Genomic DNA, 14855 nt, shown 5'->3' with positions numbered 1-14855 from the left:
ATAAAGAAAGGGACATTTTAGTTTTGAAAGCAAGATGAAAACTTTTATTTTAAATTTATCCTTCAATCCACCACTTAAACTGCCTTCTCTTTGTTCTGTTGCTGGTTAGTGTGTATTTCAATCTCAAATCTGTAAAATACTGTCAACAGTATTTTACATTATATAAATGCACGTATTTGTTATGAAAAGCCATTTATTCCTTGTACTACCTACACTTCCTAGGTGTAGCTAGTGAAGTACACCTAGCTACTTCACTAAACTGTCATTCTTTATGTCAGCAGACTGTTTTGCTATGGAGGGATTCACAAGCAAACTAAGTTTGGCTTAATCCAGCAAATGCTGTTTTGTCTAATTTGTGATACTGAGGTAAATTATAGCACTGCCACCACAACCTTGGCTGAGATCAGTAAATTCAGACAGAGATCTGCATAATTTATAGGGGATCAGCTGCAAACTGACTTAATGACTTGTAGCCATGGAGGAGCTTCGGACTAATGCGTTCTAGTAGTTTTATTTTATTATAGTACAAGTGGTTCTACTGTTTTGGATAATTAATGTTGTGGAGTCCCTTTGCACTGAGCATGAAACATATCATGGAGACAGCAGAAGCTATTGTGGTGGTGGGGGTGGTATAGGTCATGTGGACCAGGGGGACTGGGATTAATCTCCTTGCCAAGAGCATCTGAACAGAATGTTTAGCTCACTGCAGCTGCAAGAAAATGGCTATTTGTGATTCTGCTCTGACTTTGCTGCTTTCAGTGATGCAAAAAAAACCTACTCTTGAGCTTGTTTTCCATGCCACTGTCCCATTACTGCCCTCTTCCTGGTGAAAATTCCGTGAATTATATGTGCTTTTGACACAATATCCTATATTCTGTCTTCAGAAGGAAGACCTGTCTCACCTTTTTCTATGTGTACACATGTATTGATCAAACCAGACAAACTCTTACTTGCTGAAAGAAGAATTGATTTTTTTTGTTATAGAGAATAAAATCTTCAGAAATAATCATCTGTCAGATCAAAACAAAATGAAGTAATTATAAGTTTGCAAAGGCATTTTTACTGCAATTTGAGGAGGTTATTTGTGGGCATTCTCTTTGATTAATTTAATTCAAAGTTGTTCACTATAATTCAGGCAAACCATTTATTTTGCAAAGGAAAATAAAGCATTACATTTTACTATATCAAGTTTAAAGCAGTATTTCATACCTTTTTGTTCAGACATATATAAGCTTTGTGTTCCATTAATCCATAGTGCAAACAGAACATTATTGATTGGTGTGTAACAGCTGAAACTGGAGCAAAGATTCATCACTTTGGTAAGTTCATATTTACAATATGGACAACAGCAGCGGAATAAATTTCCACTGGCCATTTTGTGTCCAAATAAATTTTGATTAACAAAATGATTATTTATGATTTATTTAAAATTGAGTATAGGAATAAGGATCACTTGCATTGATCTGCATTTCTGAAACTTTTATACTTTACATAAACAACAAAACTAGCACTAAGATACATTTTTATCATAGATCTATTCCTAGCTACATAATTATAGGGTAGCAACTGTTTTTAATTTAAATAACTTTTGAAATATCAGCATTGCGAAGTTTGACTGTCTTTAACAAATATAACTAAATCACACTTTTTAAACAACTGCATTACTCTACACTAGTTCATGCATATTTACTGGTGGAAACTGAAGTTTACAGTTACCAGATTGTATAATGTATTTTTGTTCACTAAGAATATAAGATGAATAGCCACATAAGATATTAAAAAATACATGGTTGAAAGCAACAGGAGATATTCTAAGTAGAAATTAAGTTTTTAAAAACCTATAGATTATAAACCTAGAGAACACTGAGGGAGAAGAATAATTCCAAAATTTTGTACTCAATTGGAATGAGTCTAAAGGCTGAATTTTTTTACAGACTTGTATACTGATTATGTCAACAACAAAGTATGGCAAAACTTATTGTTATCTTTTACCAAAAATATTGATGAAAAAGACATTTATTTGAAGCTTCTCATTTGAATTCATGAGAATACTTCTCATCATGGTAAAACTCAGAAAATATTGAGAGTTTTAATTGGTTGGTAAGTGACCCTGATGTTACCATCCAGAATACATCAATTCATGATGATTGACATTTGGCTATATTTTAAACCTGGAATGTTGACAATGGAATGGTCAAATTAAATCTCTTCCCTCCCTGTCCTATTTGAGAAATTGATTAGAAGTTTGTCTCCTCATGTTACAACAAATTTACCTTCACTGGTCAATATATATTTTGGGAGACTTACAGTTTCATACGCTATAAGATTAGCCTCATCAGCATCTTTGTAAATCTGACCCAAACCATTTGTTCAGCTTGTAATATCAATACTGAATGTGTTTGTAAACACATCCTGCATGATAACGACAACCTTGTTTAGATCATTTCTCAACGTATGGAACTCAGGACTAGCCCTAAGATAGTTATTCTTGAATCTAAAACGTGCCCGTTCTACCTTAGATTACTCTGAAATGGTAAGTAATCTCAACCACTTCAGCAACAGATAAAGCTAGCTGATTCACACTACATGTATACAGAAGCAACACAAGTAGTATTAGCAACTAACAATATGCTGTTATCAAGCCAAAATGATATTCTGCTTATCACACAAATGAATACGATGGTATGTGAACTTTAAACAGACGCTGAGTGTTAACTGTGTATCAGCATTAATTTGTACATTCTCCTTTGCAGTGCCTCCACCAGAGCTCCATTCCATCTAATCAGCTCTTCTCTCATCAAATATAAATGTTAGTTTTCCCCTTGAATTGATATTCTTGCAAATTGTCCAGAGTGTAAAGTAAAAATCTTCTACTAAATGTTAAAAATCGCACAATAGCAGGTTATAGTCCATTAGGTTTATTTGGAAGCATTAGCTTTTGGAGTGTTGCTCCTTCAACAGATGGTTGTCCAGAACCACCTGAGGAAAGAGCAGCACTCTGAAAGTTAGTGCTTCCAAATAAACCTGTTGGACTATAACCTGGTGTTGTGAATTTTACCTTTGTACACCCCAGTCCAACACCGGCTCTTCCAAATCATCTCTACTAAATGTGTATTTCTTCAGCAAAATCAAATTCAGTATTACTAAACAGTGATCTTAAGTTAACTGCAATCTATTTTTAAAAAAAACAAATCATTACAGTTTGGGCCAGAGGATAGCAGTGAATGTACTATTTCATTGAGTCACAGAGCAAGGAAACAGACCCTTTGGTCTAACTTGTCCACACCGACCAGACATCCCAATCTGACCTCGTCTCATTTGACAGCATTTGGCCCATATCCCTCTAAACCCTTCTGATCACGGACAAAACCCCGCCTGTATGGCTCCCTTCCCATCCATGCTTTACTATATCTGCCCCCTTACAAATCCTGTTGCCCTTTTCACAATTGTCATTTCCCCTTTCCCCTTCCTACAGTCCCCATTCCAACATAATAATTTAACAAATCTCATTCCCATGACAGCAGAACTCCTGCCACCCCACCTCAATCCTCCCTTATACTCAATTTCTGTGGATGGAGCCAGTGGACTGATTGTGGTTCACCCCTTTGAGCAATCTAACCAGACAGCCCAGGAAGAGATGTGCTCAGATTCTGGACTGACTGCTGTACTTCCTCTTGATCATATTAGAACTTCTCCCCAGATTGGTCACAATGCACCCAGCAGGACTGATTATGACCCACTCCCTGGACTATAGGAAAAGGTTGCCCTGATCAAGAACACCTTGACTGAATACCTGACAGTGGCCAATCTTCTACACTGGTATCAGAGGCTGCCTGTCTTTCATTATTGTGCTGGAATTCTCTGACTGACAGGTACTATTCCCTTAGGACTTTGAGACATGGCTGCTTGCTTGCTGCACAGGCAGTGTGCTTGCTTCATAGGCTGCTGACAGAGGGTGCAGGTGTGAGCTTTGTACACCACACAACTATATAGCAAAATATACACCCCCTTCGCTGAAGATTGCAGATCAGGAAGGTATGCTGCCTGGTTGTGTGACTGCATCAATAAGCGAGATAAGACATGACAGAACTGCAGCATGTATGAAGCTAGACACTAAGTGAGTGAGTACTAAGAAAGGAAGCGAGCAGTGGGATGCACCCCTGGTCCAATCCATGAATTGTGTGTGCTTATCTGTGTGCGTGAAGTCTCCTTGCAGCAACTTTTCATTGCTGGTTGCCTTTATGCCTGTAATGCGGGTCTGTGTCTCCTGAGAATCATACAAGTTATCCAGACAGGTGCCATCATCGTTGTGAGGAACTGGCAAATGTGATATACCAATGTCCATAGATGAGAGGAGCATGTGGCTCATGCCTGTGAATCATACCTAGAAAAGGTGTTTGGTGCTCAGTAACATGAGGGTGCTTAGAGCCAGCAATGAATGGAAGTTAGCAGGTATTCTGACAGTATCCTTGTTGAGATTTCTCAATATCTGGCCTGCTTGGCAGGTTTGGTAAGAATGGAAGCGAATATTAATAGGGTGAACTGTGGCCTTAACAAGCTGTGTAGCAAACTTTAATCCACCTTAATTGGCAACTCACCAAGAAACTACAAGAAACTGCGAAACTCACCTTGCCACTTGTCAAATGCATAGAATTGACAGCAAGTTGCTCCTTATATCAAGGAAGGCCTCAACAGACTTCTGGAATATTCTGCCTCAAATTTTGCCATTCTCAGCATTTTTCTGACCCCAATATTGAGTTTATTGTTTGAGTGATGATAACAATGTAAACTTATTCAACAAATCATTTCATAATTGATTCCCATGTTGCTTCAAAGAAAATGTACTCAATGTGTGCATGCCTTCCATTTATGAATTTTCATGTTGCATTGTCAATGTTTCTTAAGGTTAATATTTTGAGTCATTATTTTACTGATTTCAACTGATTTTTATTCCCCCATTCTGAACTATGCATTTTAGAATTAAACCAGAGTTTAAACCAGCTGGAAGCTGAATCTAATAATTGCTGAAATAAAGTACAAGTAGTTTTACTGAAAATATTTTTAAGAAAAGAAGCATCTAACTTATTTTGAAAGTGAACCCTGAAGCTTTCTGCACAATGCTGCTGTTTCCTTGACGACAACTTCAGATGCTGCCATCACCATGGGAATGGTCCTTTTAAATGAAGCTGCAACATCCAAAGGTGACGTAGGCAAAAGAAGAAGTAAGTTATGGCTAGTTTAATATCAGTACTTTTACTTTTTTGAGCATACAAGACATTTTGAGCAGTGAATATGGAGGGACACATGAAACTGATTGCTTTGATTGAAGGTGTTATATAAATATTGGCTTTTCTCCTACTATTTACGTGACCTGTTACTCGATGGACGATTACTACATAGATCATGAGGACTTGCATAATTTTTACGAATATTAAAAACAACCAGGGATTCTGACTTTGTCTTAGAATTATGATATTAAGCTATGAGAACTTTTTTTAAGAAATCATTCATGATGTGGATGTCACTGACTGTGACAACATTTATTGCCCATCCGTAATTGCCCAGAGGGCAGTGAATAGTCAACCACATTACTGTAGGTCTGCAGTCCCATATATGCCAGACCAGTTGAAGATGGCTGTTTCCTTCCCTAAAGGACATTACTGAACCAGATGAATTTTCAGATAATCGACAATGGTTTCATGGTCATCATTACACTCTTAATTCCCGATTTTTATTGAACACAAATTCCACCATCTGCCATGGCCTAAATCAAACCAGGTCCCCAGAACATTTCCTGGGTCTCTGAATTAATAGTCCAGCAATAATACCACTAGGCCATTGCATCCCCATTAGGGCCAGAACTTGTTAGACATTGCGATTGAGCATGGGATTGTGAATCGGCATTAACGCACATCCATTCAAAATAATGCATACAATGCAAAAGCTCACTTCCTGCTAATTTAGTGATTATGGGATGGTGTTCAACACTGAATACACTGTTGCGTGGCTGCACATCTCAACAACTGTCCTTTTTAAAACCAGTCTGCCCCCCTGAATATTGAGATGAATTTTTGCTATAGCTGAACCTGGAACTGATGGAAGAGAAATTGAAGGCAGGAAGAATGTTGTAAAATTGTACAACAGGGCAGTTAATCTGACAAATATTTTTGGGTGGAGCTTTGAGAACATTGAGCAAAAGATACAAAAGTGGAGCAAGGTCATCTACTCGGGAGGCCAGTCGGCCCTCAGGAAAATTACCAAAAAGGTAGTGCCATGTCTAGCCATGGAAATGTGGGTAGAGTGCCTCAACAAGTGTAAGAACCTCAAATGGATAACCAAGGTACAGGTGAAAGTATCTTACATGCCATGTCCTACTAGCTACATCACTTGTCTTTCATATTGTTCCATTCACAATAGCTTGTTAAGTCACTTAATCAAAGTTTCCGTCAGATACAACTCAGACCTTATAGGTGTTTTCTCATCAACCTGTTTGGTGGTGTTGTCTTTCAACACAGGAGCAGCTGGTTCAGAAGTAGAGACACTAATACCATGCAACAAGAGCCATAACTAGGCCTCATGTCATTGGCCTCAACCTTACACAATTAATACTGCTCCAAGCACACTCCTTTCAGAGCTGACACGCACAACCATCTATTTAATTGTGGCATACACATTGCACCATATTCATGACGCATTGCTCTTTCTAATAAGGCAAAGTCATGTAAATTTAGAGGCAGCAGCATTTAATCAGTAGCACAATTGTGAATCCACATCCTGATAGAAGAGGCAGCGCTGGAGATAATAGAGTCATAGAGATGTACAGCACTGAAACAGTCACTTCAGTCCAACTCGTCCATGTCGACCAGATATCCCAACCCAATATAGTCCCAGCTCCCAGCACCTAGCCAATATCCCTCCAAACCCACCCTATTCATATACCCATCCAGATGTATTTTAAATGTTGTAATTATACCAGTCTCCACCACTTTCTGTGGCAGCTCATTCCATATACGTACCACCCTCTGAGTGAAAAAGTTGCCCTTTAGGTGTCTTTTATATTTTTCCCATCTCACCCTAAACCTATGCCCTCTAGTTCTGGACTCAACCACCCCAGGGAAAAGACTTTGTCTATTTATCCTATTCATGCCTCTCATGATTTCATAAACCTCTATAAGGTCACCTCTCAGCTTCCGACGCTCCACGGAAAATAGCCCTAGCCTATTCAACCTCTCCCGATAGCTCAAATCCTCCAACCCTGGCAACATCCTTGTAAATCCTTTCTCAACCCTTTCAAGTTTCACAACTTCCTTCTGATAGGAAGAATACCAGAATTGCAAGCAATATTCCAACAGTGGCCTAACCAATGTTCTGTACAGCCACGACATGACCTCCAACTTCTGTACTCAATACCTTGACCAATAAAAGAAAATAAACCAAATGCCTTCTCCACTGTCCTATCTACCTGTGACTCCACTTTCAAGGAGCTATGAACCTGCACTCCAAGGTCTCTTTGTTCAGCAATACTCCCTAGGACCTGACCATTAAGTTTATAATTTAGATAAATGTGAAGTGCTGAATTTTGGCAAAGCAAATCTTAGATTAGATCTATCTAAGTCCTGCTAAGATTTGCTTTGCCAAAATTCAGCACTTCACATTTATCTAAATTAAACTCCATCTGCCACTCCTTAGTCCATTGGCCCATCTGGTCAATATCCCATTGTAATCTGAGGTAACCTTCTTCGCTGTCCACTGCACATCCAATTTTGGTGTCATCAGCAAACTTACTAACTACACTTCTTATACTCACATCCAAATCATCTATGTAAATGGTGACAAGTAGTGGACCCAGGACTGATCCTTGTGGCACTCCACCGGTCACAGGCGTCCAGTCTGAAAAACAACCCTCCACCACAACCTTCTGTCTTCTGCCTTTGAGCTAGTTCTATATCCAAATGGCTAGTTCTCCCTGTATTCCATGAGATCTAACCTTGCTCACCAGTCTCCCATGGGGATCCTTGTCAAATGTCTTACTGAACTCTATATCGATCTCATCTATCTCTCTGCCCTCATCAATCCTCTTTGTTACTTCTTCAAAAAACTCTATCAAGTTTGTGAGGCATGATTTCCCACACACAAAGCCATGTTGACTATCCCTAATCAGTCCTTGCCTTTCCAAATACATGTACATCCTGTCCCTCAAGATTCCCTTCAACACCGAGGTCAGGCTCACTGGTCAGTAGTTCCCTGGCTTGTCCTTACGACCTTTCTTAAACAGTGGCACCACATTAGCCAACGGTGACTATTGATGATACAAATATTTCAGTAAGAGGCTCAGCAATCACTTTTCTAGCTTCTCACAGAGTTCTAGGGTACACCTGATCAGGTCCTGGGGATTTATCCACCTTTATGCATTTCAAGACATCCAGCACTTCCTCCTCTGTATATAGACATTTTTCAAGATGTCACCGTCTATTTCCTTACATTCTATATGTTCCATGTCCTTTTCCACCATAAATACTAATGCAAAATACTTGTTTAGTATCTCCCCCATTTTCTGTGGCTCCACACAAAGGCAGCCTTGCTGATCTTTGAGGGGCCCTATTCTCTCTCTAGTTACCCTTTTGTCCTTAATGTATTTGTAAAATCCCTTTGAAATCTCCTTCACTCTATTTGCCAAAGCTATCTCATGTTCCCTTTTTGCCCTCCTGATTTCTTTCTTAAGTATATTCCTACTGCCTTTTTACTCTTATAAGGATTCACTCGATCTATCCTATCTATACCTGACATATGCTTCCTTCTTTTTCTTAACCAAATTCTCAATTTCTTTAGTCATCCAGCATTCACAACACCTACCAGCCTTTCCTTTCACCCTAGCAGAAGTAAACGTTCTCTCATCTCTTGTTATCTCATGTCTGAAGGCTTCTCATTTTCCAGCTGTCTCTTTACCTGCAAACATCTGCACTCAATCAGCTTTTGAAAGTTCTTGCCTAATACTGTCAAAATTTGCCTTTCTCCAATTTAGAATTTCAACTTTTAGGTCTGGTCTATCCTTTTCCATCACTATTTTAAAACTAATAGAATTATGGTCACTGGCCCCAAAGTGCTTCCCCACTGACACCTCAGTCACCTGCTTGCCTTATTTCCCAAGAGTAGGTCAAGTTTTACACATTCTCTATTAGGTGCATCCACATACGAATCAGAAATTTTCTTGTACGCACTTAACAAATTGCTCTTCATCCAAACCCTTACCACTATGGCAGTCTCAGTCTAGGTTTGGGAAGTTAAAATCCCCTACCATAACCACCCTATTATTCTTGCAGATAACTGAGATTTCCTTACAAATTTGTTTCTCAATTTCCCTCTGACTATTAGGGGATCTATAATACAATCCCAAGAAGGTGACCATCCGTTTCTTATTTCTCAGTTCCATCCTGTAATTCCAGGACAGTATAGCTGTAATGCTATCCCTTATCAAAAACACCACTCCCCCTTCTCTCTTGCCTCCCTTTCTGTCCTTCCTGTAGCATTTATATCCTGGAACATTAAGCTGCCAGTCCTTCCCATCCCTGAGCCATGTTTCTGTAATTGCTATGTTATCCCAGTCCCATGTCCCTAACCATGCCCCGAGTTCATCTGCCTTTCCTGTGGGGCCTGTTGAATTTAAATAAATGTAGTTTAATTCATCAGCCATCAACCATTGATATCTAATGACGTTACTATCATTGAATTCCCTATTATCACCAATGAGAGTTATTATTAATGAAAAAACTGCACTGATTTAGTCATAAATACTTTTTGGTTACATGAGCATGCAGCAGATAACTGACCTCCTGAGCCTGAACATTTTCTCCAAGGTTCAAGTCAGGGATGTGATGGGATCCTCTCTGCTTGCCCAGATGAGTACAGGTCTAACAACTCAAGAATCTTGATATCATTCAAGTTAAAACAGTCTGCTTGATTGATACTTCATCCACAGAACCTTCACTCCCTCCACCATCGACACTCAGTAACAGCACTGTGTATCATTTGTATGTTGTGACTCACCAAGGCTACTCTAATAACATCTTCCACATCAATGATGCCTAATACTTAAAAAGTCAAGGAAGCAGATGTATAGGAAAAAAGACCACCTTCAAAAGACCACCTCTAAACCTCATTCTGCTCTGACCTGAAGTATATTGTTATTTTTTCACTGTAGCTGGATCAAAACCATGGAAATTCTTTCCCAATAGTACTGTGGGTGCATGAGCCCCAAAGGTTGTGGCAGTTTAATAAGAAAGCCCAGGTCTATCTTCTCTATGACATTTAAAAATGCGCAACGAATGTTAGCCTAGTCAGCGATCATACGTCCCATGAACAAATAAAAATAAATCACTAGTATCAAGGTATGGTTAAGAACATAGCTGACAAGTAATAGAATTGACACAGATCAGATGGCCCATCAAGTCCGCTATCATTCAGTAAAATTATGACTGGTCTTTGAGTTCATCTCGACTTTACGTATACTTTTCTTTAGCCTTCCCTTGATTCCCTGAAAGACTAATAATCTCAAAATTCAATGGAGAGGCATTTATAGCCCTCTGGCATATAAAATTCTAAAATTTCACAAAACTTAAAATGAAGACATTTCTCCTCATTGCAGTCTAAATGATCGTCCTGTTGGCCTGAAATCATGCATGCATTAATCCCCAGCTAGGATTTCTGTGTCATTGCTGCCAAGTCTTTTCAGAATCTTTGTGCTTTAGTAAGATCACTTCACGTTCTACTAAACTAAGCATGCCAGCTTTCTGTGTTTGTTATACGATTACATCCAAGTACATCTAAGCATCAAAATTTAGAAGTTTCATGTTTTTTTAAAAAACAAACTCCTTATTTATTCTTAGAAATCAAAGTGAATAACCATATTCGACGTTACATTGTACTCATTCTTACAACCTGTCATCCACTCAATTAACCTGTCTATATTCCTTTTGCAGTCAAAAAGTGTGGTGCTGGAATAGCACAGCTGGTCAAGCAGCATCTGAGGAGCAGGAGAGTCGACATTTTGAGCATAAGATCTTCATCATTATTAACGAAGAGCTTACGCTCGAAACATGGACTCTCCAGCTCTTCAGATGCTGCCTGACCAGCTGTCCTTTTTCCAGCACCACACTTTTCGACTCTGATCTCCAGCGTCTGCAGTCCTCACTTTCTTCTTTATCCCTTTTGCAGCCATGATGAGTGTCTTTTCATAGCTTCCATTCCCATCTAACTTTGTATCATTAGCAAACTTAGATTTGTAATTCTGTTTGATTAAGTTATTAATATAGTTGGAAACAGCTAAGCTCTCAACACAGATCCTTGTGGCACTCAACTAGTCACTTCTGCCAACTTGAAAATGCCCCAAATATTGCTGCTCTTTGCTTTGTGTTCCTTTGCTAAATCTCTATTCATGCTAAACTATCATCCCCAACTCCATGAGCTCTTATTTTGTATAGTAACCTTTTGCGTAACACCCTATCCTGTGTAATCTCTGAAAAGGAGCAGTGTACAGGGATAAGCTGAAAAGTTAATTCTCATTTGTAGAGCCAGTGCAGACATGATGGGTCATTTGGTCTCCTCCTCTGTTTATTGGATGTCTTTTCAAAATTCAAGTTTGCTACATCTACAAGTTTTGTTCTTTTTTAAACATAATTTCCTTTTCACAGTTCTATGTTAACTATATCAAAATATTTTCGCATTTTCAAAGTCTTTCATAAGACCTGTTTATTGATAGATTCAGTGCCTTTCTACAGACTGATGTAAAGCTAAATGGCCTTTGGTTCCTGCTTTCTTTCTCTTCCTTTTCTTGATTGAACATGTTACATGTGCTAACTTCTAATTTGTTGGAACCTTTCAAGAATCTGGTCAATTTATCTTCACAAATACCTCTTCTGAAATCCTGGGATTTAAGCCATCAGATCCTGCCTAAACATCTTCATTTTTTACTCCCATTCCCTGCATAGACCTTACTCAGGATGCATGGTTGCATTCAATGCTCTCTCTATCCCTGGCCCTCTCTGGTTGTCTTAATACATACTATATGCAGTTTTATTATCTTGTGTTTTTTTTATTTCTAAATCGCCCTTTCTTCTTGCATTCTGCCAACCATCTGTTAGTTTTAATCCTGTCCAAATATTGAGTTCTATGATTCACCAGGGCACAGGTCCAACTGTTTTAAGTCGAGCCCAACACAAGTTAACAGCTTCTTCATTGCTAACTTCTGATCCCCCCTGCTCCATGACTACCAACTCTTTCTAATCACTGTTTGCATTGTTTACTTAATTCCCAGATCAACTTGCCCTCATACAAATTGGTGCATTGCTCAGATAAGATCCTCGTATTTTATACATCTGAAGTTCTGCATTTTAATTTGGTCTAAGCTTCTCAAATTCCCTGAGCAAAATATCATTCTTAGTTCTACCTATGGTATGGTTCCTAAGTAGACCAGACAACTGAATCCTTTCTTTCCCATCCCTCATTTATCTCCAGCTATGAGTTGATTACATTACCATAGTATCTTCCCACATCTATCTATTTTTGTTGACAGAGCTGATTACATTTTTTTTATAACTCAAGTTGCAAATTCTAAGTCAATTTCCCACACCCCATCAGATTAGAACAGTTTTATCACCCTTACTTTGTCCCATATCATTTCAACATTCCTTTTTGCTCTCCCAACTTGAACCTTTTGCACTGTGGTGCCATGCTTTGCTTTCCCATCTATACAATCTTTGTTCTTAACTGCCATGTTAAGAAGCACCTTGCACCCTTTACTTCGAGTAGAAGACTAAGTCTTCTCCATCACTACACTATCCAAATCAGTCTGACTTGCAGTCATGAGCCTGATGATGGTCATCTGTCATACTCCACTTAATCTGGCAGGCAATAACATCTCTGACAACAGAGTGTTCATGTAACATTCTCCTTCCCTGATTCTTCATAATACAGCAACTCAGACTGCAGCTCAATTCCCTCTGAACTGAAGTTATTAAAGCTGCAGCGAACATTAAATGCGGATATGGTTGTTCCAGACAAGAAAGCGTTCCAGAGACTTCCAGATGTTGCAGCCATTGCACACTGCCATCCCTGCCATGTTTGCTTACCCTTATTTATTTAATTAGTTATTAATATAGTTCCCTCAGTTGACGTAAAGTTACATTCCCCTGGCTTACAGACAGAACAAGTACGGTGTTACTGGAGATTGAAAAGCAAATTGCAAAATGTAGGAACTCTTCCCCACTCTGCAACAAAGTCCTGACTTAACATTTGGTTCACAAGGACTTTGTGCTTCTTAATTCTGTGAAACAGTAAAATCTATCTATATTTGTTGACAGAACTGATTACACATGCTTTTTTTCACTCAAGTTGCAAATTCGTCAATTTCCTGTCACAATGTCACACATGCAGAAGACTGATGAGGATGTTGATGGTGTGGAGCCTAGAAAAATCAACACTAACATGAGCATATTTGGCAAAGGTGGTGGTATAGTGTTAATATCACTGGATTAATAGTTTAGTAGTCCACAAGCCCAGGCTAATGTTCTGGGAACAGATGGTAAGATTTGAATTCAATTCATTAAAAAAAATTAATTGAAAGCTAGCCTAATGGTAACCATGTAATCACAGTCCATTGACGTAACAACTTGTAAGTTCACTTGTCCTTCAGCCAAGGAAACCTGCTATCCTTACCTAGTCATGCCTACATGTTACTTCAGTTCCCCAGTAATGTAGTTGACACCTAACTGCCCTTTGGCCAATTATAGATGGCAATAATTGCTGGCCTACCCAGTGATGCTCGCAACCTATGGACACATGAAAAGAACTATGTATAAGGAGGAGGCCACTCAGTCTGCTGCATCATTTGTGATTGTGCCCTGTATTTCCTGTCTACTGTATGTTCTTTGACTCCCTTGTCAGTCAAGACCTTATCCAAATTTAAAATATTCAGTGACTGTGCCTCTGCTATTCTATAGTTAAGAGAATTCCACAAACGATGACTCTCTGAGATGAAAACGTTCTCCTCCTATCCATATTAAATGGGACATCTCCTGGATGGAATGCTCTGTTCCCTTGAGAATGATCGACAATGACAAGAAATGTGGGAAAATACAGAGAAATGAAAAAAAAATAACTTCACAAAAGACCATTATTTTGTTTTTTTCCCTTTTATCATTTTGACAGTATTGTCAAATGCCATCTATCAGCTCAATGATGAAAATTAGAGCTCTTTCATAAAATCCTGTGGTCATCTGTCCGAACCATCTGAGATATGTTGGGTGAATTTAGTGCCACCAATTCCTGCTCTTGGTGTTAGTTTAAGTTATTAGTAAGAAACAGGGAAGGATGTGCACACTAATCTTTGGACGATAAGTTTAGACTTGATAAACAAAACAATTTTGTTAGCTATTACATAATGGCTATTTACATTACATTTAGGTGCATGATCATCTCCTGTGAGATATCAAACTAAAGTAAGGGAAAAGAGGGTGCAGAATTCAGGGGATGAAGAATTGGGGACTGACCCTAGCCACCATCTGAACTGCAGCAGAGGAAGTGACACTGGAGATAATCCGTGTTAGAATGTATGGCTATTTGCAAGGGTGAAATGGAAGTATGCCAGATACTTGATAACAGAGTAATAGACAGCCAGCTTGTTGGGGCCTCTGAGACAGGTGTTTGGGTTGTCAGATGGTAAGAAGCATATCAGAAGTGAGTAGGAGCTGATGTTGTCATCTGGAATGAAGTGAAGAACATGTTCAACTGGACATAGCTGCTGAATTTCTGCAGCTTTCAATAAGGAAGACTGTTGTGGAGCAGCAGCAAAAACATATGTG

General features: G+C 38.9%; 1 protein-coding gene across 1 annotated transcript in view; it reads left to right on the top strand.

Moving 5' to 3' along the window:
* Positions 1-14855, top strand: part of tusc3 (tumor suppressor candidate 3) — a 404131-nt gene that overhangs the window by 295208 nt on the left and 94068 nt on the right. The window contains exon 8 of the mRNA XM_060830630.1: positions 5148-5222. Coding sequence (XP_060686613.1) covers positions 5148-5222 — 75 coding nt within the window. The remainder of the gene's footprint in view (positions 1-5147; positions 5223-14855) is intronic.

This window comes from Hemiscyllium ocellatum, chromosome 1 (genome assembly GCF_020745735.1).
Source record: "Hemiscyllium ocellatum isolate sHemOce1 chromosome 1, sHemOce1.pat.X.cur, whole genome shotgun sequence".
NCBI classification, from domain to species: Eukaryota; Metazoa; Chordata; class Chondrichthyes; order Orectolobiformes; family Hemiscylliidae; genus Hemiscyllium; species Hemiscyllium ocellatum.
The sequence above is the reverse complement of the archived record's forward strand: the minus strand, read 5'-3'. Positions and strand labels throughout refer to the sequence as shown.